General features: G+C 41.6%; 1 protein-coding gene across 3 annotated transcripts; it reads left to right on the top strand.

The window, feature by feature from the left end:
* On the top strand, nucleotides 1-27,633 carry TRAFD1 (TRAF-type zinc finger domain containing 1). 3 transcript variants are annotated; one of them, XM_088019301.1, is made up of 13 exons: nucleotides 1-105; nucleotides 2,453-2,518; nucleotides 2,931-3,009; nucleotides 9,636-9,771; nucleotides 9,883-9,936; nucleotides 12,103-12,508; nucleotides 13,372-13,578; nucleotides 21,611-21,687; nucleotides 23,618-23,848; nucleotides 25,065-25,185; nucleotides 25,851-26,190; nucleotides 26,437-26,509; nucleotides 26,711-27,633. In XM_088019301.1, the coding sequence occupies exons 2-13, from the start codon at nucleotides 2,488-2,490 to the stop codon at nucleotides 26,768-26,770; spliced, it is 1,815 nt and encodes a 604-aa protein (XP_087875427.1). In that variant the 5' UTR covers nucleotides 1-105; nucleotides 2,453-2,487; the 3' UTR covers nucleotides 26,771-27,633. The 3 variants fall into 3 exon arrangements, with proteins under 3 accessions (XP_087875427.1, XP_027972338.1, XP_087875428.1); XM_028116537.2 differs by lacking the exon at nucleotides 2,931-3,009; XM_088019302.1 differs by lacking the exon at nucleotides 13,372-13,578.
* The last annotated feature ends 280 nt before the right edge of the window (nucleotides 27,634-27,913 follow it).

Raw genomic sequence — 27,913 nt, 5'->3', positions numbered from 1 at the left:
AGTGGTGAGGCGGCTCTGGGGGCCGTTGTTCAGTGCGGGGGCTGACTGAGGAGGCTCTGTGTCTGCGGCTAGCGGGTCAGCTGCAAGTCCTTGCTGTCGTCCTGGGTGAGTCTAGCGGCGGCCCGAGCCTCGGGAGCCTCACTGCGGCCTCCGGTTCGGGAGGAGGCTGGCATCCCTGGGGCCTGGTTTGTAGGCAACGGAGCTATGGGCCTCGGGGGTCGCGGCCGTAAGGAGAAAGACGGCCACGCCGCGGCGTCTCCTCAGGCCAGAGGAGGAGGCCGCGCTTTCTCCTCAGGGAACCCGAGTCTCGACAGCCCCCGGCGGCGCCGCCCCTTCGCGGCCTTGGCCCGGGCGTCGGGAAAGTGGGCGTCGTCCGGAGCGCCGCTGTGGGCACCGCGCCCCGGGCAGAGCCAGCCGCGAGCCCCCGGCTTTCGGGGTGGGGGGGGGGGAAGCGGAGGGGGCGCGGCGGTGTCGCGCTGGCTTAGTGCGGGCTCTAGGCCAGCGACCGGGGTTCGAGTCCCCACTCCGACCAACCGTACGGCGGCTGTCTCCCCACAATGGGATAATGGCTTTCACCTCCGAGGGTTGCGGCCTGGAGGAGAGGGTCCCTGTAAAGCGCTTAGCAGTCAGACGCACGGTAAATGTCAACCGCTCCTATTTGCGAAGCTGGTGCCCTCTCCACCCCCGACCCGAACTCCCTGGGGGGAGGGGGCGGTTGGAAACCGACTCTTGAGCCTGGACCCGAGGGGGCAGCTCCGCCCGAAATCCCTGAGAGGGGCTCCTTCTCAGGTTGAAGACTTGCGCTGTGCGGGAGCACTTCCCGTGCATTCGCTCATTTACTCCGTACAGCGGCCCTTGGAAGTGTTGTCAGGTGTCTGCCTGAAGAATTTGAGGCCCAGAAAGGTTAAATCCCGTATCCACTGCGTGGCGGAACCAGAGCTCGACCCTCAGAGGGGCCCACTCCCAGCCCTGCGTGCCACCCCCAGACCCCTTGCAGCCAGAGGGGCGCTTCCCTCATCCGACGCTCTGGTCTTGGTTTAGTTTCTAGAGCACACCTAGAAGCGGACAGCCCTGAGAAAAGTCTCCAGGCTTCCCCGTTTTGGGAACGTGATTTATTTTTATAGATAGATGCTTCCTATCCTTAGTTTACATTTCTTGTGGGAGCGGTTATCTTGAGTCATGTAACTCCCTCATTTAAAACCCTTCTGTGGTTTACCGTTGAGCTTGGACTCTAATCCGATATCCTTTCTGCTCCACCTGGCAAGGCCTTCTTGAATCATTACCGTTTTTCATTATGCTCTTCCAGATCTACCTTTACTTTCTCTTTCATTGCCTTTTAGGCTCTCTGCCTGATTGGGTTTTTCCCCCACTCCCATCCTCTCTTACTTCCTCTTCGCACTTCCGGTCTTCGTTTAAATGTCATCTTGTCAGAACGTTCTCTCATCACCTTTATCTAGAGTAGATTCCCTTCATCTCCATTTGTCTTTGTACTTTTCCAGCAAAATACAATAAGGTATCCTTTAATTTGCTTATTTTTCAGTGTCACTAAGTTCATCTGTTAGACACTTTATTTCTTTAGTTTGTGAAGTAGTCTGAGTGCCAGTGTGGCACACAGGGTCCCAATTAACATGTTGAATGAATATATGCTTTGAAAAGTGGGTTCACTCGGAAATGTCAAAACCATCAAAGAGCCCCTTTGGGGCAGTATTTAAGACCATTTTTGTGTCATGGAAAAGAATAAAGTAAATAGTGGTAACAAAATTGCCAGCACTTTGCTCTCTGCATTGACATCTTGTTTAAAAAGAAGGAAAAACTGTGCAGTGCACAAACCTGGCAGACACTCTCACCTAAGGATCAAAGTTAACATCATCTGTAATAATAAAACTGTTGACATCATGTACTTTCTGATATAATGCACTGAGACGAGCACAACATCAGTTCTGTGGTATTCTTGCCAAAAAACATAACTAATCGTGAGGAAACATTGAATAGACTCAAACTAAAGGACATTCTATACTTAACATCATTTTGAAAGATGAAAAACTGAAGAAGTATTCTAAATCAAAGAAGGTTAAGGAGAAATAACTATATGTGGTATGTGACCCTGGATTAGATCTTGAGCCAGAAAAAGGGAATTAGTGGGATGATTCATGAATATGATTTATAGATTAGTTTTTAACATTAGTATTAGTTTCCTGCATTTGATAATTTTACTGTGATTATGATGTCTTGGGTGAGGGGTATACAGGAGTTTTTTGTGGAGCTTTTGCTTGTCAAATTATTTTAAAATGAAAATTAAAAAATAAGGTAAAATCTAAGTGTATTGGGTATTCAATAAAATAATGTACTGGTTTTGGTAACATTTTCTGTGTAGTCATTTTTTGTTTTTGCATTCTGCATGTCATCCTAAAAGCAGAAATGAAATTGAAAGTGTACACTTTCTCCTTTGTAGTTTTCAGGAAGAACTAAAGATGGCTGAATTTCTAGATGACCAAGACACTCAACTGTGTGACAATTGGTAAGAAATTAAATCTAAGAAATGTTGGAATGAGAACAAACTAGTTTCTCTAAAAGGTTGGTTTATTTATTGGCAGGTTAAAATTGGAACCATATAATGTGGAAATATATGGGACTAAAGCCTTTTTAACAGTTTTACATAACATTGCTTGTTTTAGTAATGTGATAAGATGGTAGGTTCAGGTAGCATAGAGAAATGAGTAGAGTGATGTGATGGAGCTGGGAGTCTGGAGCTCTGGTACCTGCCTTTAGTTAATGACTTGTCAAGTCTCCCCACTGACTGTTTTGGAGCCTCACTTTTCTGATGTATAAATAAGCAGATTTATTTTTTGTATTTCTGAGAAATATACATTTTTATTTTTTAAAATTTATTTTGTTTCTTTTCTTTTCTTTTTCTTTTTTTTTTTTTTAAGTAGGCTCCACGCCCAACATGGGGCTTGAACTCACAACCCTGAGATCAAGAGTCTCCTGCTCTATGACTGAGCCTGCCAGGTGCCCTCATCATACTTTTTTTTTTTTTAAGATTTTATTTATTTATTTGACAGAGACACAGTGAGAGAGGGAATACAAGCAGGGGGAGTCGTGGAGGGAGAAGCAGGCTTCCTGCTGAGCAGGGAGCCCAATGCGGGGCTCAATCCCAGGACCCTGGATCATGACCTGAGCTGAAGGCAGACGCCTAACGACTGAGCCACCCAGGAGCCCCTCCTCGTCATGCTTTTTTATAAAAAGATACAAAAAATATAATACAATGTTTGGATTAGATGCATGCTTTTGAAAATGTTTACAAAGATTTCCCCGTGTGGCTACAGTGGCTGTTTGGGGGGTGATTGGGAATAAGTTTAGTGAGGTTGGCTCTACATCTAGCAGTGAGAGAGGAGTTCAACCAGACCCACTCAACTGTTTTTATAAAGGATTTTGCTGAAGGAATGTTCCACTGCTTTAAAAGTAAATAAATTTAAAAAAAAAAGTCTAGTTAAAGTCTTCCGGCAGTCCAGCTTAATCATTATCACTTCATGATTCCAGAACTGTTTGTGAAGACTTGGTGTCATCTTGGATGTTAAGCTTTCTATTTTGGTGTGTTTAACCCACATGAGTGACAAGAAAGAGCAGCTCTTTCTTGCTGAAATGAAACTTAGGATGCAGCTAATAATTTCCTGAGAGTTTGGTATTTTAGTGATATACAAGTGCTCTTAATGGAGGGCTAAAGAAAAAAACGAAGCAGAACTGAGTGTGCTATGTTTAACTTACCAAATTGTGGTAGAAGGGAAGAGATGTTGAAGAAGGAAAATACTTTAACTCAGATTGGTGGAAGATTTGAGCCAGATAACAATTTTTATTTTTTTATTGCCTTTTTCTTTTTACTCAGGCTTTCAACAGAATTAGTATATAATCAGAGCAACTGCTGGTTGCAATATTCTTTCCCTGACAGAATTAAGATTTCATTTTTGAGAGTGTCTTTTTTTTATTAAGTTTTTATTTATTTATTTGAGAGAGAGAGAGAGAGAGAGAGCATGAGATGGGGGAGGGTCAGAGGGAGAAGCTGAGCAGGGAGCCCGATGTGGGACTCAATCCCAGGACTCCAGAATCATGACCTGAGCCGAAGGCAGTTGCTCAACCGACTGAGCCACCCAGGTATCCCATTTCTGAGGAGAGTCTTGCTTTATAGGGTATTTTTTTCTACTATGCCACTATCACTTTCTGCCAATTTATTTATTTAGTTTTTTTTTTAAAGATTTTTCATTCATTTATCTGATAGAGAGAGACACAGCGAGAGAGGGAACACAGCAGGGAGAGTGGGAGAGGGAGATGCAGGCTTCCCGCGGGGCAGGGAGCCTGATGCAGGGCTCCATCCCAGGACCCTGGGATCATGACCTGAGCCGAAGGCAGATGCTTAATGACTGAGCCACCCAGGCGCCCCTCACTTTCTGCCAATTTAAAAACTATTTTAGATTTGTTTGTGTTTTGTGTGTGCTATTACTGATACAAAATAATCAGCAAGGCAAATAATCACAAGAAAACAATGTGATTGTGTAAAAAAACAGGCATTGGCAATGTCAATTAAGATACTCTTATTTTATCAGTTCTCCAATTTGAAGGAATCTCAAGGCCAGGACAATGTATAAATAACTATGCTAAGGGAGTTTAAAAAAAAAAAGGTAAGTTAATGGAAAGCTAATGAAAACAGGGTTATTCAAAGCCAAAGCAATTTATTTTAAGAAAAAAGATTAGCATGGAAAGGTGACTAAGCTAGCACAGACCTCCCATCTCAGTAACCCTGTTTAAATTCCAGGTTTAAAATTTTTGTTTTTAGAGCTATATTTCTATTGTTCCCTAAGAAAAGTTAAGGTAACTTTAAATGTGAGCTGCCGGGGTGCCAGGCTGGCTCAGTTGGTAGAGCATGCAACTCTTGATCTTGGGGTCATGAGTTCAAGCCCCACGTTGGGCATAGCGTTTACTAAAAATAAAAAAAATAATAATAAAAAAAATTTAAAAAGTGAGGGGGCACCTGGCTGGCTCAGTTGGTAGAGCATGCAACTCCTAACCTAAAGGTTGTGAGTTAAAGCCCCCTGTTGAGCATGAAGCCTATTTAAAAAAAAATAATAAAAAATAAGAAATTTGGGTCATCTGGCTGGCTCCGTCAGAGTGTTCAACTCTTGATCTCAGGGTCATGAGTTCGAGCCCCATTTTGGGCATGGAGCCTACTTAAAAAATCTTTTTTTAAGTTAAAAAAAATGAGTTGCCATTAGATCCACTGGGCCAGTAAAAGGAGTAGTTTGTTGTTATTGAAGATGTTCTTGCATGTCATCTCTCTTCTCTGTGGGGAGAGTGTGGTTCTGGGGAATAGGACTTTCAATGTTAGAAGGTTTTGACTTACTGGGGTGCCTGGCTAGCTCAGTTGGAAGAGCACATGACTCTTGATCTGAGGGTCATGAGTTCAAGCCCCATGTTGGTTGTAGAGATTACTAAAAACAAAACAAAACAAAACAAAAAAAACTTTGACTTTTATTTTTGCATATATTAATGAATTGATTTTTGGCTTATTGCGTTTAGCATTTAGAAGACTACTGGGAATTTTTCTGGAAGCCTTGGCTTGCCTTTCAGTCATTTCTATCTAAAATGAGATTTCATCTTTAACTTGCTAGTCCCTCCTTGGGGCTTTTGGCAGTTTTATCTAGATATGGAGTTGTATTTTCATTTATGTCATTTAAAACGTCTTGATTTTATCTGTATGATAGGAAGCAAGTATATTGGTATTTTGTCTGGTTGGAATGTTTGGTGGGACTATCTTGGCAGCTACATTTAAAAAGAAAATAAAACCAGTAGACAACTGTTTCATGTGTGTAATTATTGCAGGTATCTTTTTCTTTCAAGGTTTCTTTCAAAGTTTCCCAAGAGGTGAAAATGTATCATAGTAAATACTCTGTGGTCTTACCTAACAGCTGCTTTTGATTCTTAACTGCTTTTTGTTATGATTATGTGGTCCTTAATATTTTTTTTGGTCTAATTCTAAAATTTTAGTGGCCTTGGGTATATAGAATGTTCTATGTCAATAGGTTATCCTGACTAGCCCTGTAAAATAAAAACTGTAGACATATTTTCTTGATTTTTGCCGTTAAAAGAAAATTATTGTAAAAATTATGAATCTCCACTCCCTAAGCAATAATTATTAGGTTTAATTTTTTGTGGCATTTGTGCATATATGATTTACAATCATGATATAGCTCTACTTTCATTTTATTGGTATACATTTACCGTAGCCACTCACTTTTTTTTTTTTTAAAGATTTTATTTATTTATTTGAGAGAGAATGAGAGAGAACACATGAGAGGGGTTAGGGTCAGAGGGAGAAGCAGACTCCCTGTCGAGCAGGGAGCCCGATGCAGGACTCGATCCAGGGACTCCAGGATCATGACCTGAACTGAAGGCAGACACTTAACCAACTGAGCCACCCAGGCGCCCGCCACTCACTACTTTAAACATTTTTAATGATTTTCTTTTTTACTGTTTTATGACACTAATGAAAATCTTTATAATTCCAAGAGTGAAATTACCTGGTTAAAGACTGCATTATGGTCCTAGAAACACATTTTCAGCCTATTTTTAAACAGTGTACAATACCACTGGTAACGTATTTATTTGACAGAGAGAGAGATAGCAAGAGCAGGAACACAAGCAGGGGTAGTGGGAGAGGGAGAAGCAGGCTTCCCACAGAGCAGGGACCCTGATGTGGGACTCGATCCCAGGACCCTGGGATCATGACCTGAGCCGAAGGCAGACGCTTAACGACTGAGCCACCCAGGCGCCCAGTTAATTTAATAGGTTTAGATCATAACTTTGATTTATAGCCCCTATATATTTTAATATCCTTCAATAAAACAAAATTAATTTAAAACTAATTTTAGTTGGTTTCCTCAGAAAGCTTGGAATTTTGGAGAAATAGGGGAAGTTAAATCTTTCAAGATATTGATAGTTTCCCTCTTTATCCAGTTGAGATTTCTTCCCATCTCATAGTTGATTGTTGTTCTGTATCACCTTCCAGTTTTGCTGTAAGAGCTTCCTTGATAGTTTTCACCGTTGGGTGGAAATGAATTTGCATTTATTTGGTGTCTTGGTCTTTCAGACTGGGAGTGTGACTTAGCTGGAGGCACATCAGTCATCCTACTTTGAAATGTTTCTTACACGATGTACGAAAATTAAAACTATGAAAGAGAAATAAGCTATCTACAATTTAGTGTGGTTATTGGAGAGTTCCTTTTTTTGTTTTTTGTTTTTTAAGATTTTATTTATTTGAGAGAGAGAGAGAGAAGGAGAGAGAGCACAAGCAGGAGGAGTGCCAGAGGGAGAAGGAGAAGCAGGTTCCCTGCTGAGCAGGGAGCCCCATGTGGGGCTTAATCCCAGGACCCTGAGATCGTGACCTGAGCCAAAGGCAGATGCTTAACTGACTGGGCCACCCAGGCGCCCCAAGGAAGAGTTCCCATTGTACTTAGCTTTGTAGGCTAAATAGGATGTTTAAAGATTTGTGTAATTATCTGTATTTATTCTGTTCAGTATTTTATTTTTCTGAAATTTTATTCTAGGTGACATACTTATAGACTCCTTTATTTATTTTTAATCTAGATTCAAATAATTAACATATAGTGTATTATTAGTTTCAGAGGTAGAGGTCAGTGATTCATCAGTCTTATTAATACCCAGTGCTCATTACAACATGTGTCCTCCTTAATGTCCACTCCAGCTCCCCATCCCCCTCCCCTCCAGCAACCCTCAGTTTGTTTCCTATGATTAAGAGTCTCTTATGGTTTGTCTCCCTCTCTGATTTCGTCTTGTTTTATTTTCCCTTTCTTCCCCTATGATCCTCTCTTTGTTTCTTAAATTCCACATAGGTGTTAGATCATATGATAATTGCCTTTCCTGATTGACTTATTTCGCTTAGCATAATACCCTCTAGTTCTCTTCACATCACTGGAAATGGCAAGATTTCATTTTTTGATGGCTGAATAGGATTCCACTGTGTGTATATACCACATCTTCTTTATCCATTCATGTTTTTTTTTTGAGTAATCTCTACACCCAGCATGGGGCTTGAACTCAAAACCCCAGGACCAAGTCACAAGCTCTACTGACTGAGCCAGCCAGGCACCCCTAGGCACATTCGTTATTTTTCTTTCTTTCTTTCTTTTCTTTCTTTCTTTTCTTTTTCTTTCTTTCTAAGTAGGCTCCACACCCAGTGTGGGGCTTGAACTCAGGATGCTGAAATCAGGCATCACAAGCTTTACCAACTGAGCTAGCCAGGTACCCCTAGTCAGTCTTTATTTTTTTTTTTCTTTTTTAAAGATTTTATTTATTTATTTGAGAGAGAGAATGAGAGATAGCAAGCACGAGAAGGAAGAGGGTCAGAGGGAGAAGCAGACTCCCCGCTGAGCAGGGAGCCCGATGCGGGACTCTATCCCGGGACGCCAGGATCATGACCTGAGCCGAAGGCAGTCGCTTAACCAACTGAGCCACCCAGGCGCCCCCTAGTCAGTCTTTAAATGCAATCTTTAGCTAGACTAAAATGGGAGTTTTCTAATGGTCATATCCAAATGACGGAAAGTAAAGACTTTGAATGTGCCTCTAGTTTAAGTGTACATGAAACACTTGTTAAATTTAAATGAGCTTACTCTTTTATTTAAGATTGTCATTTTCTTCCCTTTTCTGTAACTTAGAGATGATCTTGAATTGGATCCCTTAAAGAGAATGGCAAAAAGTGAGTGAGGAGACAGGATTGGGGGAAGGGACTCAGGACTTCATTTTTATACAGTTCTGCAGTGAAGTTTATACCAACGTTCCTGACTAGTATCTAATCTGCTTTGAAAGGCATGTGGGATGTAAGGGAGACAGTTTTCTGTTCCCCACTGAGTATCCCAATGCTGGCATCTGCTCTTTTTGGTTTGACTTTTATTTTATTTTTTATTTTTTATTTTTTTAAATTTTATTTATTTAATTGACAGAGAGAGAGAGAGACAGCGAGAGAGGGAACACAAGCAGGGGGAGTGGGAGAGGGAGAAGCAGGCTTCCCGCCGAGCAGGGAGCCCGATGCGGGGCTCGATCCCAGGACCCTGGGATCATGACCTGAGCCGAAGGCAGTCGCTTAACCAACTGAGCCACCCAGGCGCCCCTTGGTTTGACTTTTAGTGGAATAAAATCTAATGAGGTTAAACCTACCTCAGACCTGGAGTGAAAATAATTGGTAGGCTGTTTTGTTTTTTGTTTTTGTTTTTAAACAATCCTGGAGTGTATCATTGTGTTTTGGGTCATGGATGGTTTTAGAAAAGCCTAGTTCATTTCTTGGCATCTGACTTCATGTTGCTAGTTGTGATTAGCGCTGACATCTAGAAGTGAGGCTGAGTTGTAGAGGTAGTACATAGCACTGATAACTCATTGTTGCACAGAAGACTCAAAACCTTTGGGAGTTAATCCTTGAAAAGTAGGGGTAGTAATAATCATAAGAGTTTACAGACTAGATTTACTAAAGAGAAGTAATGGAGACTAAAGATCAGAAAAGCCAGATTTTCATGTAATATCACTGTGCATAGATTAGTCAGTAATGCTTGCCTTTCCCTTTGATTTGTTTCTAGCAAAAAAGAAATTCCTGTGTTTAATTTTACCATCCATGAGATCCACTGTCAAAGGAACATTGGTATGTGTCCTATCTGCAAGGAACCATTTCCCAAATCTGACATGGAGGGTCACATGGCTACAGAACATTGTCAGGTAAACCACCAGTACTCAAATGTTCATAACTGTATTATACTTGCTATTTTGCAATAGCAAGTGATTATGTTATCACAAAGCCAATTTATTGATTGTCACTTCTTGCCATAGGTGACCTGCAAATGTAATAAGAAGTTGGAGAAGAGGCAGTTAAAGAAGCATGAGGTTGGTTTCCCTGTACCATGAAGAGCATGAGTTACTATGGAGCTAATATTACTGAGATTACTGAGTTACATGCAGAGCAGAAAACCAGTCTGGTTGAGTCTTGGTTCTCTACCAGCTCCACAAACACTGTCTCTCAAAGTGTTATTTAAGGCTTTGATTTTTGCTGCCAGATTCAGCTGCATGGCTATTGTGCCCCATGCTCAGGTCTCAGAGCCTTTCTCTTTGGAACTGAGTCTATCATTTCTGCTGGGGTTTAGCTGGCAGCCTCAGTGAATGCCAAACCAGGCCCGGGCTTGCCAGTGTGGTAGAACCTCTTTAGTACAGAGCCTGCCTAACATCTTGTAATTTCCTTTTGACTTCTTGGTCACTTGGGTAACATGGTGTTTACACTCAAAGGAATTCCTCAGAGTGCACTTGGTATCATTTGGTCCATAGTTGAAATAAAACTGGCCATAGTTGAATAAACATTGTTTTTGTGAACGAGCATATTAATTCACAAGTTAAAAAAAATCCCCTATTTAGTTGGTTACATAGTGTGATTACATATGTAAAAATTTACCAAGGTATGCCCTTAAGATTTGTACATTTTTATTCTATGTACCTAAAATGACAATTTATAATTTTAAAAGGTAATTCATAATCATTGTAGAAAAATTGGAAAATGTAAGAAGAAAACAATAACCATTCATAACTCCACAGCACAGAATTAAATGTCTTATAAATACTCTTATTTATAAAAACTCTTACTAGTTTTTCTAAACATTCGACCTATGTTTTACTGGGCCTCACCAGCAAGGGGGGGTTATGATTGAGGTCACGTTAACATTAAATAATGAGTATTTCTCCAGTTATTATATTTACCTGCTGCATAAAACAACCTCTAGTCAGCTGTCCTGTCTTCATCCTCTCCCCTCCAGCTATTTCTAGAGGTAACATGGTAATATATCAATCATTATAAAGGTACAAGTACAAAGTATTTCCTTACATTCCTGCAAGTTAGACCAAGATAGTGGTAGACCAGAGATTAACTAAAGAGGTTTTTTTTTCAGTTCTTAAAAAAAAAAAAGTTTATACTTTATTTGGTGCTCTGGTGAGTTATTCGCACTTTTTAGGGTGGTTAACATAGTACTCACTATATTATCTGGTATGTGCCAGAAATATTTTACTCTTGGCTGTTGAGTACTTTTTTTTTTGGCTGTTATGAGTAAATTTAAATCAGTGGCATTTTTCTAATAAAATCTTTCTGAATCAGTATTAATACCTACGTGGTATATAATTTTAAAGTCACAAAAGCATATATGTAAAAATTGTCTCTTCCATTCTTGTTCCTAGGCTCTCTTTAATCATTTTCTTGTGCTTTCTACAAGAGATACTCCATGCATACACAAATAATCCTAAAAATGTTTAAAGTAACATTTAGAATAGAACTTGGGTTTAATTTGTATGGAAAGAAGTTTTTGTTCTTTGGCACAGTGGTTGTAAAGTGTCTAAACTTTTGAAGTGATGTTACATTGAAGTTCTGAGTTTAAGTTCCGAAGTTTGCAATGTGTATATCAGAGTAACATATGCCTTTATATCTTTTTAATTTTTTGGTGTTTTAGTTACAGTTTCAAAATACGCTTTATAAAAATTTTGTCCTTCATCTGCTGAGTGTTTATATTCTTGGTGTCATTTTTGTTGGTAATTCCTGGTTTACTTGGTCAATTTAAAGCCAGTGCTGTATAGAAATGTGCAGATTAGAAAAATCAGTGTCTTTCTAAAGGACAGCCTCTTTTCCTCATTACCAGGTACTTAAGATAGATTGGAGTAGTAAGGGGAAATTGGGCTGGTGGAGCTTTGACAAACATCTGAATTGCTGTGCTTTTGCTCTTTGCACCTGGGCTTTTCTGGCTGGTTTTGGGTTACTTTGTAATGTGTGCACAAAATAATGATAGGGTAGCTGAGTGAGTAGATTCCTTCTAAGAGTTTCTTTCCCTTTGTAGAATCTAGTGACAAGGACAAAGAGGGAAGCTGTGATTCTTGAATGCACAGGAAAGCATGGCAGGCAAAGCTAGGGTTGGAAAAGAATATTGAAGTAAATAAGTATGTTTGGCTTTCCTTTCCCTGTATTAAAACATAGCCTCTCTTAGACTGGCCTATTAACTGCCTTATTACTCTGTGTTGCAGGAGACTGAGTGTCCTCTACGGCTTGCCCTTTGCCAGCACTGTGATTTGGAACTTTCTGTTCTCAAACTGAAGGACCATGAAGATTACTGTGGTGCCCGGACAGAGTTATGTGGCAATTGTGGGCGCAATGTCCTGGTGAAAGATCTGAAGACTCATCCTGAAGTTTGTGGAAGAGATGGGGAGGAAAAGAGAGATGAGGTTGCCATGCCTCCTAATGCGTATGATGAGTCCTGGGGTCAAGATGGCATCTGGATTGCATCCCAGCTCCTCAGGCAAATTGAGGCTCTGGACCCACCTGTGAGGCTACCCCGAAGACCCCTGAGAGCCTTTGAATCAGATCTTTTCCATAATAGAGCTACCAACCAAAGGAACATGACAGCCCAGTTTCCAATTCAGAATAATCTATGTGAGTTGTGTTTGGATTAGAAAACTGGAATGGTATAAAAATCTCAGGGCAAATGGGAACAGGAATTTGGGGGCAAATAGATCTTAATAATAGAAACCTGATTGTAGTTAGGTAACATTAATTAGGAAGACTACCTGACTTTCCTACAGATTGGAAATAACAGAACCTTTTGCTATTGGATTACTATTGGATTATAGCTAGTGTTGATGATGATGACAGTGACAGTTCTGTATTTACTGAGTATACAGTATGTGCTTCAGGCATTTGTAAAGTGCTTAATATGTACTAAATGATTTAGTTCTCACAGTCATTCTTAGGTAAGTGGTAGAGCTGGGACTTGAATTCAGGCAATCTGACTCCATGCTTCAAACTATTCTGCTATAGTGCAGAAATACATGAAAAATGTTTAGCACAGTGCTTGTCTCATAGTTACAACTCAATAATTTTGGGTATAAATAAAACAATTAGAACAATAATGGAACCTTTTATCACAGCAGACTTAATGTTTGGAGTCCTGTGAGAACAGGAAGGCTAGGCCTCTTTTGTTCCTGCACAAATGCCTGTAAACCTTGAATATTTGCTAAGCATGGGAGACTTGAGGTAGCAACATCTCTAATTTTTTTTTTAAGATGTATTTATTAATTTTAGAGAGAGCGTGGGTGCGCACAAGTGGGATGGGCAGAAGGAGAGGGAATCTCAAGCAGACTCTGCCCTGAGTGTGGCGCTCGACATGGGGCTCGATCTCATGACCCTAAGTTCAGAACTGAGCCAAAATCAAGAGTCAGATACTTAACTGACTGTGCCACCCAGGCACCCCTCTAATGTATCTTGAGTATTGGTTATTTATTTATTTTTTCTTCCAGTGGAAGAACAAGAAAGGCAGGAAAGGAATAGAACCCGACAGCCCCCAAAAGAGGGTGGTGAAGATAGTGCAAACTTGGACTTCATGTTGGCCCTAAGTCTGCAAAATGAAGGACAGGCCCGCAGTGTGGCAGAGCAGGACTTCTGGAGGGCTGTATGTGGTGCAGACCAGTCCTTTGAAGGTTCCAATGCTCTGAATGACATGAAGGGTAGGTTTGTTTATTCTGTACTAGCCTCTGTTTCTACAGGTTTTTTAACTCTTACACTATGTAATTTATATAAAATCGAGAGTTTTTCATGAGATAAGATTTACCTTTTTTGTTTTGCTTTTCCCAACTTTTTATTCTTTAAAATCATCAGAATAGTATAGTGAATGTCTATATACCCCTTGTTTATATTTACCAATTTTAGTATTTTTCCATTTATTTTCTATATTTTTATTTCTACCCTTGAACCATTTGAGAATAAGTTGCAGACATAACATTTTATCCCTAAGTACTTTAGCATGTATCTTAAGAACAAGGGTATTGTATGTAAACATATCACTGTAAGGAAGTTTAACAAAAGTTCCCTATTTATACATAATATCCTTATTTATACAATAAATATCCTTATTTATTTTGTTTTCAAGATCCAGGATTACACATTGTGTTTAGTTCTTTCTAGGTTAATTTAGTTTAGGCCCTTCCACCACCACCACCCCTTTTTTTTCCTTTTAGTATATTGGTACTTTTGAAGAGTCCAGGACAGTTGTTTTGCAGAATATTTCTTTCTCAATTTAGATTTGTCTGATTGTTTTCTCATGTTTAGATTCAAGTTACACAGTTGTGGCAGAATTCCTACATTGGTGATGTTGTGTCCTTCTCAAGAAGTCAGTTTATCCTATTATTCATTAAAATGAGATCTATCATATACCTCCATTATATGGGTAGCTTTCCCCTTTATAATACCTAGATTTAGGTTGTTATTTTGAGATGGAGGAATGAGATATTTATACAACCTTTTATTTAGCAGTTTTTTGTATTCACTAATGTTTCTTGCTTGAATCAGGTATAACTGGTGATTGTACAATGGTGATTTTTCTGTTTTTATCCTTTGTTCTAAATTAGTTATTATTCTATAAAGAACAGGGGATCCTGGCTGGCTCAGTCTCTGTGACTCTTGATCTCAGGGTCATGAGTTGGAGCCACATGTTGGGTGCAGAAATTACTAAAAACCAAATAAATAAAAAGAAATAAAAACAATTTTTTTTTTTTAGTATTATCAGACTCATGGATTAAAACTAGGTTTTTATTTTTCTTTCTTATTTATTTTTAAAGATTTTATTTATTTATTTGACAAAGAGAGCGAGAGAGGGAACACAAGCAGGGGGAGTGGGAGAGGGAGAAGTAGGCTTCCCGCTGAGCAGGGAGCCCAATACAGGGCTCAATCCCGGGACTCCGGGATCATGACCTAAGCCAAAGGCAGGCGCTTAACGACTGAGCCACCCAGGAGCCCCTAAAAACTATGTTTTTAAAAATAAAAAGTTGTATTGTGTTTAGTGAACCACTCCTTTGGGTCTCTTGTTTGGAGAACAGTATATTTGAGGGATGCATGTCATACATATTTAAAATGCTGGAGGGGGCACCTGGTGGCTCAGTCGGTTAAGTGTCTGTCTTCAGCTTGGGTCATGATCTCAGGGTTCTGGGATCAAGCCCCACTCCTGCTCAGTGGGGAGCCTGCTTCTCCCCGCCCCCTGCCCTCCCCCAGCTCATGTTCCCTTTCTCTCTCTCAAATAAATAACTAAATAAAATCTTAAAAAAATAAAATGCTGGAGTTGTAAGAGGTTTTGGGGACCTAAACTTAAGCAGCTATCAGCTATGAGTTTTCTTTCTTCTTTTTTTTTTAAGATTTTATTTATTTGAGAGAGAGTGAGAGCGAGCACAAGCAGTGGGGAAGGACAGAGGGAGAGGGAGAAGCAGACTCCCCGATGAGCAGGGAGCCCGATGCGGGACTTGCTCCCAGGACCCTGGGTTCATGACCTGAGCTGAAGGCAGAAGACGCTTAACTGACTGAGCCACCCAGCCACCCCATCTATGAGTTTTCTTTATGTCACTATGTGCATAACGACTCCAAGAACAGTAGGATAACTCTTAACATTTTATTGATTTAGATAAAATAGGAACTGGTCCTGGTTAAAAGAGGTAAATGGTAGTGTTTAATAGAAACTTGGATAGGTAATGGCATTTTGCTTTTTAAAAAATATATTTTTAAATACTTTTAAAAAATGTATTTTCTTAATTATAAGTTATATTAATGTGAAAAATAGTAAATATATATGTAAAATTTTTGTTTTTTTAAGAGACGGGTGTGGGAGGGGCAGATGGAGAGGGAGAGAATTTTTTTTTATTAACATAATGTATTATTTGTTTCAGGGGTACAGGTCTGTGATTCATCAGTCTTACACAATTCACAGCGCTCACCATAGCACATACCCTCCCCAGTGTCCATCACCCAGCCATCCCATCCCTCCCACCCCCGTCCACTCCAGCAACCTTCAGTTTGTTTCCTTATGTTTTGTCTTGTTTCATTTTTTCCTCTCTTCCCCTATGATGCTCTGCTTTGTTTCTCAAATTCCACATATCAGTGAGAACATATGATAATTGTCTTTGATTGACTTATTTTGCTTAGCATAATACCCTCTAGTTCCATCCACATCGTTGCAAATGACAAGATTTCATTTTTTGATGGCTGCATAATATTCCATTGTGTGTGTGTGTGTGTGTGTGTGTGTGTGTGTGTGTGTGTGTGTGTGTATACCACATCTTCCTTATCCATTCATCTGTTGACATCTCAGCTCTTTCCATAGTTTGGCTATTGTGGACATTGCTGCTGTAAACATTGGGGTGTATGTGCCCCTTCAGATCACTACATTTGTATCTTTGGGGTAAATACCCAATAGTGCAATTGCTGGGTCGTAGGGTAGCTCTATTTTGAACTTTTTGAGGAATCTCTCCATACTGTTTTCCAGAGTGGCTGCACCAGCTTGCATTCCCACCAACAGTGTAGGAGGGTTGAGAGGGAGAGAATCTTAAGCAGGTCCCACCTAGCGCAGAGCCTGATGAGGGGCTCAATCTCACAACTCTGAGATCATGACCTGAGCCGAAACCAAGAGTTGGATGCTTAACCAACTGGCACCCCAGATGTTTTGTTTTTATGATCTCTAGACTGTGGCTGGTTAACATGTAAATTCAAAGACTGAATAAGGGGTGAGTCTGTGGCTCCTTAGAGGGTTATGTCCCTATCAGTTGAAAAAACACTGTTTTACGCTGCATTTTCTTTTTTTTTTTAATTTTCTTTTTCTTTTTTTATTTATTTTTAAAAGGTTTTATTTATTTATTAGAGAGAGAGATAGAGTGAGAAGGAACACAAGCAGGGGGAGTGGGAGAGGGAGAAGCAGGCTTACCGTGGAGCAGGGAGCCCGACGCGGGGCTCGATCCCAGGATCCTGGGATCATGAGCCGGGCTGAAGGCAGACACTTAACCACTGAGCCACCCAGGCGCCTCAGGCTGTATTTTCTTCCTTAAGAAAATGCTTCTTGTAGAGGATTTTTTTTTTTTAATTGAAGTATAGTTGACATACTAAGTTAGTTTCAGTTGTACAACATAGTGATGCAACAATTATATACATTATAATATACAATAAGTATATTATAGTGTTATTAACTGTATTCCCTGAGCTGTACTTTCCATCCCCTTGAGTAGAGGATATTTAAAAACAATTTGCAGGGCCCCTGGGTGGCTCAGTTGGTTAAGTTTGCTTTTGGCTCGGGTCATGGTCCCAGGGTCCTGGGATTGAGCCCTGTGTTGGGCTCCCTGCTCATCAGAGGGGTCTGCTTCTCCCTCTCCCTCTCCTACTCCCCCTGCATGTGCTGTCTTGCTCACTCTCAAATAAATAAATCTTCAAAAAAAAAATTGCATCTGTAATAAAAATGATTGGGTAGGAATTAAATAAGTGAGTTGCATGTAAATTATGTCTCAATAAATCTGTTAAAGAAAAAAGAGGCAAAAATCATGAAAAAAAATTTAAGATTGTGAAAGAGTGTAAAAGGAAGCATAAGTCTTCTTCTCACCCACTGATAAGTCTCCTGGTTCTCCCCAGAGGTTACCACTTTCAGCAGGTAATTAGGTAACCTTACATTTTTTTGCACAGACAAGGTTGTGAATATGTATTATGACGAGACTGTTTAAAAGCTGGTTTTATTAAACTTCCTGCATTTTGGGGAGCACAACAAGGCTTGTCAATGTAATGTTTCGCTTTGAATTTTTCTCCATTTCTAAGTTTGGTAACCCTTTATGAAATATTGACAGACAGATTCTCTCCTTTATTACCTTTGATCTGTTTTTTACCTAATAGTTGCTGCTTCTTTCCCTTAGGAAAATGCACTAGTCCCAAAGAAAGCATTTCCAAAGTCTGAGCATCATTTTTTAATGTGAGTGTCCTTATCACCCTTTCAGACTTGACTTTCATGGTGCTAAAGAAAGTAAAATGCAGTAGCATAGTAGTGACAAGTGAAGACTGAGTTCAGTGTAGTTTCCTTTATTTTCTCCTTTCTTGATCATATCTTAGATTGTTTTATTGACTTTTGCTTGTTTCGTTCCATTTTTCCTCTCTACTGCTTTGGAATTTATATTCTTTGCCTCTATTCTTGTGATGGTTGCCCAGGAAATTTCAACATCTCTATTTAATTTAACAAAGACTAAAATTAATCAACCTTATCACACTTATCCCAGTTAATACAGTACCTTTAGAATTAGGATCGTCCCTTTATAACTTAAAAGCTACTAATGTGGTAAGTTAGTGTTCTCTTGTTTCCTTTTTAGCACCATGTTATAGATATTTCTTGTTTTATATACTCATTGTATTTATTTTATTTATTACATGTTTACCATTTTCTTTGCTCACCCATTCTTCCTTTTTTTCCCAGAACTTCCTTCTGGGATAAATTTCTTCCTAAGGTATATTCTTTGGAAATTCTATTGAAAGTGTCTGTTGATTGTAAATTTTCTATTTTTGTTTGTCTGAAATCTTATTTTTTCTTGTTACATGGTAGTTTCTCTGTCACACAGTTCAAGATTGCCAATTATTTTGTCTTAGTTCTTTGAAGATATTTTGGCTTCTGTTGTTGGCTATAGAGATGTCATCTGTTAGTGTTATTTCTCTATAGGTACTTTGTCTTTTCTCTCTGGCTCATTTTAAGATCTTTTTGTCTTTGAGTTCTGCAGTTTCCTGATGATTTCTCTGGCTTTAAATTTCTTTGGATTTGCTGGCTTTCCTGATTTGTAAATTTAGTATTTTTCATCTATATGGAAAATTGTCATCTGTTATTTCTTTGATTATTGCTTGTCTTCCTTTTTTTTTCTTTAAGATTATTTATTTGAGAGAGAGAGAGAATGGGGGGGCTGGGAGGGACAGAGGGAGAGAGAGAGGACAGCTGATTCCCTGCTGAGCAGGGAGCCCAGCACAGGGCTCAATTCTAGGACCCTGAGATCATGACCTGAGCCGAAGGCAGACGCTTAACCGAGCCACCCAGGTGCCCTGTCTTCCATTCTTTGTAGTCTTTTTCTTTTCCTTTTTTTTTTTGTTTTAAGATTTTATTTATTTGAGAGAGTGCGAGTGGGCGCAAGTCAGCACGAGTGCAAGCAGGGGGTGGGGGAGAGTAGAGGGAGAGAGAGAATCTCAAGCAGACTCCCCACTGAGCACCGAGCCTGTTGCCGGGCTTGATCTCACAAACCTGAGATTAGGACCTGAGCCAAAATCAAGAGTCTAACGCTTAACCACTGAGCCACCCAGGCTCTCCTACATGTGTTAGATTTTGCTCTATCCTCTGTTTCTTATATTTTCCATTTCTTTGTCCTCTGGGGTACATTCTGGGTAATTTCTTAAATGTCTACTTTCTAATCTATTCAGTATGTCCATTGAGGTTTTCACTTCAGTGATTAGTATAGTTTTCATTTATTTGAGTTGTATTTGATTTGTTTTTTTTCTTCAATTGTGCCTCATCATGTTTTAAATCTTTTTTTTTAAGATTTATTTCAGAGAGAGATTGTGAGAGAGAAAGAGAGAACACCAGTAGGGGGAGGGTAGGGGGAGAGGGAGAAGCAGACTCCCCGCTGAGCAGGGAACCAGATGTGGGGCTTGATCCCAGGACTCTGAGATCATGACCTGAGCCGAAGGCAGACGCTTTAACTGACTGAGCCACCCAGGCACCCCTTAAATAATCCTTTATAGGAGCGCCTGGGTGGCTCAGTTGGTTAAGTGTCCGACTATTGGTTTTGGCTCAGGTCATGATCTCATAGGTTGTGAGATTGAGCCCTGTATGGGCTCCATGCTCAGGAGGGAGTCTGCTTGAAGATTCTCTCGCTCTGCCCTTGCTCATGTGCTTGTGTGCACTCTCTCTCTCAAATAAATGTTTTTTTGTTTTGTTTTGTTTTGTTTTGTTTTTAAGATTTTATCAGAGAGAGGGCACAAGCAGGGGGAGCGGCAGGCAGAGGGAGAAGCAGGCTCCCCGCTGAGCAAGGATCTTACAAAAGGCTTTTTTTTTTTTTTTTTTAAATCTGGGGTTGTCCTGTTCCAATTCCTTTTTAAACACATCTTTAAACATTTTAGATATACTTATTTTTCTGTAGTGTCTGAAAATATATCTAAAGTCTCTTTCGCTATTTGTTTCTGCTCACTGTCATGGTGGCTTGCCTCCTGCGTGTGTGGGGTTTTTTTTGTTGTTTGTTTTGTTTATTTTTTTAAAATATTATTTGAGAGAGAGGGTGCATGTGAGCATGAGGGGGGAAGAGGGGAAGAGGAAGAGAAGCAGACTCCCTGCTGAGCAAGGAGCCTGATGCAAGGCTCGATTCTAGGACCATGACCTGAGCCGAAGGCACATGCTTAACTGACTGCGCCACTCAGGTGCCCCTGTTTTTAATTTTTAAAAAATTTATTTTAGAGAATATGCAAGTGGGGGGAGGGCCTGAAAGGGGGGGTAGAGAGAGAGACTGACTCCCAAGCAGACTCTGTGCTGAGCTGAGAGCCGAACTCAGGGCTTGATCCCGTAACCCGGGAGGTCATGACCTGAGTCAAAACCAAGAGTCAGATACCCAACCTACTGAGCCACCCACGTGCCTGCTCTGTGTGTGTTTTAACATTAAACTTCCTAAAGTGTTCCTCAGAGTATTTTGTATATGCTTCTTGTAGGTGCCTAGGGATACTACTGACTGGGATAATTTTATTTTTATTTTTTTTATTTTTTAAAAGATTTATATAAGAGAGAGACCAGGGGGGCGGGCTGTGGAAGAGGGGGCAGAGGGAGAAAGAATCTTAAGCAGACACTTGCTGGGTGCTGAGCTTGATGTGGGGCTCGATTTCACGACCCTGAGATCGTGCACGACCCTGAGACTGTGCATGACTTGAGCTGAAATCAAGAGTCAGACGCCCAACAGACTGCACCGTACCACCCAGGTGCCCCTGGGATAATTTTAAATTGAATTTTTGGTTGGCTTGGACTTTTAAAAATTATAAACATGAATCTATGTAAAAACAAATGTAGATTCTAGACTCAAACCCACGTAAAGGCCAAACTAATTACTCTTCCTTGGTAAAGACTTTTTTGTCCTACCCAGAGTGAGGACCTAGGTAGGCAGGTTTTCTTAACTCTTCTCGTTGTTCACCCTCCAGTTGTTCAGCAGTCTTACTGAGGCTGTTCTGTTTGGGGAATCCTGGTTTTAAAACTACTCTTACTTATTTGCTCTCGTAAATTACTTTTGTTGTGTATCGTTCTTGGTATTTTGTCCTGGAGAGTTTTTAAGGATATCTGTCTACCAGTCGTAAGTGAGCCTCAACTTCTTGATTGATAAAATGAGGGTAATGTAGGATCTCCTTTATAAGTCTTCTCTGAGGATAGAAATAATGCACAGAAGCTTTTAGATTAGTGCCTGGGGTTAGTACACATTTACATTCTTCCTTAGAGTAATGGGTAAGCTACTACTCTACTCTTGCTCAGGAAATGCTGACAAGTAAATCTCTTTTTCCATACTGGAAGTTTTTTCCTTAGGATTTGTCTCTTAGATGGCTCCTCTTGGAGGATTTACAGTCCCACAAATTGCTACATCTAAGAAAAGTCAAAGGAAGTCAGAGTTTTATATAAAACCTTACAAGGGGGATAAAGTTTGTTTTTGTTCATTGAGTCTGACCGTATGGCCTGATACCTAGGTGCAGCTGACCGGACCATGTTGCCTTGTGAGTTTTGTGAGGAGCTCTACCCAGAGGAACTGCTGATAGACCATCAGGTGTGTTTTAATTACTTGAGGAATGTGTGCAGGCCATAGTTGGTGTTGTAGGCCACATGGGATCTTGAGCCAACTTTTTTTTCTTTTAAGATTTTATTTAATTGACAGAGAGAGACAGCCAGAGAGGGAACACAAGCAGGGGGAGTGGGAGAGGGAGAAACAGGCTTCCCGCCAAGCAGGGAGCCTGATGCGGGGCTTGATCCCAGGACCCTGAAATCGACCTGAGCCAAAGGCAGTCGCTTAACTAACTGAGCCACCCAGGTGCCCCTTGAGCTAACTATTTTAATATACCTGTGACAGTAGGTAGCCACTGTGTTTCTTTTTCTTTTTCTTTTTTTTAAGATTTTATTTATTTGACAGAGAGAACACAAGTAGGCAGAGTGGCAGGCAGAGAGAAAGGGAAAAGCAGGCTCCCCCCTGAGCAGGGAGCCCGATGCGGGGCTCGATCCCAGGACCCTGGGATCATGACCTGAGCCAAAGGCAGATGCTTAACGACTAAGCCACCCAGGCACCCCACCACTGTTTCTTACCTTGGTGTGACTGACCTAAGGGTATGAGAACTCAGCTTTGTTCCCTCTTGAAAAGTAATCGTTCATTCCAGCAGGCCCGGTTGCTCTCTCCATACTATGGTGACTAGTGTACATCTCCACTGACCATCTTAATCTCATGTCATCTCATGCCCCATTTTGATTTATTGGAGGTGTACTGAAGTCCTTGCAATTTCCTGGAAGGGTTAAGGATCTTTTTTGCACTTTAGTTTTTTTTTTTTTTTTTTTTTTTTAAGATTTTATTTATTTGTAAGAGACAGAGAGAGGCAGAGGGAGAAGCAGGCTCCCCGCTGAGCAGGGAGCCCGATGGTGGACTCGATCCCAGGACTCTGGGATCATGACCTGAGCCGAGGGCAGATGCTTAACCATCTGAGCCACCCAGGCGCCCTGCACTTTACTTTTTCTTCCTGCAAGATGTGTGGTCATCCACCCCTGCTTCCTCAACACCCAACAACACAGATCCTTACTTGTAGACTTTGTTCTCACATGACTTTCAGGAAACCGTCCTGAGGGATCTTATGAAGACAAGGTCAGAGGTCCCACCTGTGTCCTCAATAGTCCTATGCCCACTTCTCTTTTAGCCTGTCACCCCATGGTGTGGTCTCCTGATCCCCCGTTGGTCTGCACCACTAGGCTGAGTTCCTTGAGAAGATTCTGTGTTTTCCTAGCTACTGAATCTCTCAGTACCTGGTGTATGAAAGGTGTCCTGTGCTTTTTGAATGATTGAAAGTTCATGAGCTATTTAGAAATGATAAGAGAATAGCCTTTGTGTTTGAGGATTACATGGTGGAGGGAACCACTTTTTCCCCTCAACACTGTTGTTCTCTGATTTGGTTTGGCCTCATCTGGCATTTCCATAACTATTAAGTAATCCCTGTGCTCTGGGCGGAACATATATTTCCCCCATAAGTGGAATAATATAGTATTTGAATACATCTACTTTTTGGTTTGGGAACAGCATAAGAAAACCTATTAATAGGGACAACAGCCTCTTTTACTTAATGGCTGTGGGAAGAATCTTGAGTCTTCTCAATTTAAAAAGAGTAATCACAGGGCCTCCTGTCTGGCTTAGTTGGTAGAGCATGTGACTCTTGATCTCAGGGTTATAAGTTCCATCCCCACGTTGGGTGAGATTACTTAAAAAAATAACATCTTTAAAAAAGAAAAAGAATAATAATAACCACGTGAACACAGTAAAAACAATGTAGAATGGTACAGAAATGTTTAAGAGTGTTCCATTTGTGTTTGCCCTAACCCTTTTTAGTCTCTCTCCCCATTATTAAGAATTATTAACATTTGTGACTTTCAGACAATGTTTTAGGAATGTAGTGTTTTCCTTAACGCCTCCTTTTTTTTTTTTTAACCTATGTTTTTTGAGACAGACAAGCTGTAATCCTTCCTGTGCCTTACCTTCACTCAGTATGGGCAATACTTCCCCCAAAGGGGTGGAGGATCCTGATGTCATCTTCCAAAAGTTTTTGCAGCAGGCTTCAAGTAATCAGTTAGACTCTTTGATGGGCCTGAGCAGTTCATCCCCCGTGGAGGATAGCATCATCATCCCATGTGAATTCTGTGGGGTACAGCTGGAGGAGGAGGTGCTGTTCCATCACCAGGTAAGAGTCCCCAGAGGACCTGCCTGCTTCACTCTGAATGAACCTAAGGCTTTCAGAACTGAGAATGCTTCTTTAGCTTTTAAGTTGCATGCATACCTGACCTGGCTACTGGCTATGCCCTGTTCTGTGAACTGTCTGAGGTGTACACTGCCTCAGGCTTTTAGACTTTCTCTACCTCTGTCAACTAAAACCATAATGTCATTAGCTGGGGACCCAGGACTCCATTTAAGCAGGCATCCAGGACCTGTCAAAAGGACTTTTTATTTTTATTTTTATCATTTTAGAGGGTGGGAGAACACATGTAGGAGGGGAGGGGAGGAGGAGCAGAAAGAGAATCTTAAGCAGGCTCCACCCTCAGCATGGAGCCCAAAATAGGGCTCTATCTCACAACCCTGAGATCATGACCTGAGCCGAAACCAAGAGTTAGACACTTAACTGACTGAACCATCCAGACACTTCCTTGCCAAAAGGATTTTGATGAGAGTTTCCCTGAGTTCACTGACAAACATTTTATTTTTGACCAGGCAGGTTCTTCCTGTTGTGGAGGCACTGAGTCTTGGATTCCTGGCTTTACCTTTATAGATAGGTTCTGTTCCCTCACTGGGGATATCTATAAATGAAGGAGTTAGACTAGACAGTCTGAAGCTCTTTTTTAGGTTTGCAGTCTAGGATTCCAACCTCTTGGTAAAAAAATACATTTTCTGCCTAGTCTTGTTTGTTATGAGGAGCTAATGCTGAGGGTATGTTCAGGGTCTTTTCTGTAGTTGATCCCATATAGCTCTTGCTAGAGCATATTTCATTTCTGTAAGAAAGACTTCTGCTTTTGGATCAAGCAGTAGACAAGTAACTGCTTGTTGTCTCAGGGGAGACTATGAAATAAGCAACCATGTAAATGTTCTGTGATCAAAGTACTGACACGCTTTTCTGGGTTCTCAAGACCAGCGCTTCCTTTATCCTGGCACAATCAGAGTGCTTCTTTCAGTGCTTTAGGTGCTAATGGGAATGATTGTGCCATTCCATATGCGTTTCCTCTTCGTCCCAGGCCCTTCTTGACAGTGGTTGTCAAAGTCATGTCTGTCTCCTCCCTCCCCCCATTAGGTCTCTTTACCCAGCCTGCTATTCCTTCCTTTCATAGTTATTCATAGGAATAACTCAATCCTGAGGAACCATAGGAATAACTCAATCCTGAGGAACTAATTCTGGTTTTTCTTGTTAGGACCAGTGTGACCAACGCCCAGCCACAGCAAACAACCATGTGACAGAGGGGATTCCTAGACAGGATTTCCAGCCTCCAGAGACCTCACCAGAGCTGCCCAAGAGGCGTGTCAGACACCAGGGTATTAGCCAGGGCTGAGCCAAGGCCACAGGTCTGCTGCTGGCTCAGGCCTGCTTACCACTTCTCATCTGCTACTCTAACATGGGGGTTACCTGAATTCTGAATTACCAAGCACAGTAGGATCTCACTGGGGACTCTCATGTGGCTAGTTGTGGTCCCATGTTAGACTAAGCTGTCTGGAGTGTATTATAGGGTAATGGCTTTGGGGACAGCCATGAGACCTGCTTGTCAGTGCTTATTCAGCTGCAGGTCTCCTATCTGTGCAGTTAGTGGATAATTTGGAGATAATTTTCAGGCCTTACTATGTCTGCCCTGAGTTCCTGCTTTTAGTTGAACTATGTTAAGGGTACTCCTATTTATTAGTAATATTATTTAGAAGCCTCATGAGTAGGCAGGTAAGCTGTTTTTGAAACCCAACCACTACAAAGCCAGTTAGAAACTTTTTCGAGATTTGCTGGCACACCATTGTTGAATACTTAGGAGACTGTATTTGAGGACTCAGGCAATAAGTGTGGACAAGGTGTTCCCAACCAACCTTGTTCTAGAGATGTGGGTTTCAACAGTAAGGCAGTCTTTTACCCGGAATCCTATTATTCCTGCCCCAGATCCAGCACTCATAGCAAGAGCAGGCTTTTCCCTAAAGCTGGTGCTTTTTTCTCTTCTCAGGAGACTTGGCTTCTGGTTATATGGATGATATCAAGCAGGAAACGGCTAAAGGGCCCACCTACCCTCTTCCCCCCAGCAGACCCATTAACAATATGACAGCAACTTGTAACCGACTGTCAACATCCACATCAGGCCCCAGACCTGGGTGCCAGCCTAGCCCTCCTCGCATATTGAAGCTCAACAACTTAGACAGCCAGGATGGCCGGGCACGCAATCGAAACAGCCATAACGCAGCCATGGCCACTGGACACGTTCCAGTGATTCACCCAGTGCGAAATCTCTACCCAGAAAACCTTGTACCCACCTTCCCCCGTGGGCCTTCAGGGAGGTACGGAGTAAGGTAAGAATCAGTAGCCAGGAGTGGAGCTTGGGAGTAGCTCGGGAGAACATAGTGGGAGTATGGACTTTGCGTGTATTGCGACCTGATCCCAAAACGTTCTTTTGCTTTTTTGGGGTTTTTCATTGTTCATTTGTTTTGTCTGCTGGTGGAAAGTTGCTTTTGTCTGGTTACAGCAGTTTCAGTTCTGAGTTTCTGACTTTTGTTCAGAAATATCTCAGGAACTAGTTTCCAATCCTTCTCTTTCAGTGGTAGGAATGAAGGTGGCAGGAACTCGCGGGTCACCTCCACAGCTGCCAGCTACCGAAACAGAACTGCAAAGGTACCTGGGGATCCAGCCAGGAGTGCTCAGTGAGGACTCATAATTGGGTGGGACTGGTACGGTTCTTGGGAGTCCGAAGAGGTGGGCATCAGGCAGTGGATGAGGTTTCCGTCGAAGTTTGACATTTCTAGGGCTCTAGAGGAGGAGAACTGCTTTTTCACTTCCTCCTTTCTACTTCGTTTGTGTTCTCTTGTTCAACAGGCAAAACCCCCCAAGCAACAGGGAGCTGGGGATGCAGAGGAGGAAGAGGAGGAGGAGTAAGGTGTCGCAGAGACCTGCGCAGTGGGTCCATCTTTTCTGCACAGCAGCACTTGCTGCGGTTCAGGCCCCACCTCTTCTTGGGCTCTGTGGGCAGGGGAGATTTTACAGATTTTAACTTTTTGTAGGTTATGGCCATTTTGTGTCTTTTGAGATTGTGCTGTGGGAGTTTGAGGGTTTGGGGGAGGGTTAGCAGGGAGGCTGTTGAGAAATGTTTCATCTTTAGCTACTGCCTTTTGGCTGCGCAAAAATACAAGTTATGGCCTCTCAGCCCGCCAGGGCTCCATCTTTTGACATACCTTTGCCACTGCTTCTTGGTGCTGTGTAGTCCTGGTGCAAAGAGGAGAGAGGGTTCTGGAAACCTGGTACTCACCAGTGAAGTGATTCTCTTCTCTGCTGGGGCCTCACTTTGGGAACTTTTAGGTACCCTCTCCTGTGTACCGTCCCTCCCCACTGTAGAATTTGGGCCTCTGGTGTGTATGGAGGCACTCGGGTAAAGTGTTCAGGCCAGTTGCAATATATGTTAGGAACAAGGCTTTGGAGATGAGTTGAGCTAGAGGTGAGCGCACCAGAGGCTTTGTTTAAATCTGCTTCTTTGGCATTTGGCGTAACTGTTTCTGGTGGGGAGCACGGCTCCTTTGTCTTTACTGTCTTATGATGGAGAAGGCTGGGGGCTCCCTGTTGCCACCAGAGCCATGCTGGGCTCTGCCTGGATCAGGACTGAGGCCTCTCCTAAGCTCCATGGCTTGCCCTGAAAACCAAGTATCAGAGCCCCCATCCCCTCTTTTTATTTTACTACCACTACCACCACTACTACTATTATTATTATTAACATACTTGTAATAGAAATAAACTTTGTACTTGGAGTCTGGCTGAGTCTTGTGGTTCCTTCTCCTTTGCACCCTGGAGACCTCAGGGAAGACAGATTGGGCTGGAGTTGGCCCTGAAGTATGGAGGAACGTGAGCAGGACTAGGCTTTTTTTTTTTTTTCCCCCTGTGCTTCCTGGAACCCTAGTAGTTGCAGCGTGAGCTTCTTCTCAGTGCCAGACATTCAAGGTAAAATTTTCTATTGGGTTTTGAGAAAATGGATGGTTGCAGCAGCTCTGGTGATGATTTGGGGTGGAGGTGGGACTGCCTCCAACTAAA

Source organism: Eumetopias jubatus, unplaced genomic scaffold (assembly GCF_037043125.1).
Source record: "Eumetopias jubatus isolate StellerSeaLion01/CBP00866 unplaced genomic scaffold, mEumJub1_p1.0 scaffold_16, whole genome shotgun sequence".
Classification (NCBI taxonomy): domain Eukaryota; kingdom Metazoa; phylum Chordata; class Mammalia; order Carnivora; family Otariidae; genus Eumetopias; species Eumetopias jubatus.
Note: the sequence above shows the minus strand (reverse complement) of the source record. Positions and strands in the feature narration are given on the sequence as shown.

What these genes read in the sequence shown, in the direction of transcription:
- TRAFD1 (XM_088019301.1), top strand. Translation starts at nt 2,488, where the DNA reads ATGACCAAGACACTCAACTGTGTGACAATTG. An exon ending in TCTATGACTGAGCCTGCCAG is followed by an intron (nt 3,010 to 9,635) that starts GTGCCCTCATCA and finishes ATTTGTTTCTAG; the next exon opens with CAAAAAAGAAATTCCTGTGT. An exon ending in TGGCTACAGAACATTGTCAG is followed by an intron (nt 9,772 to 9,882) that starts GTAAACCACCAG and finishes TTCTTGCCATAG; the next exon opens with GTGACCTGCAAATGTAATAA.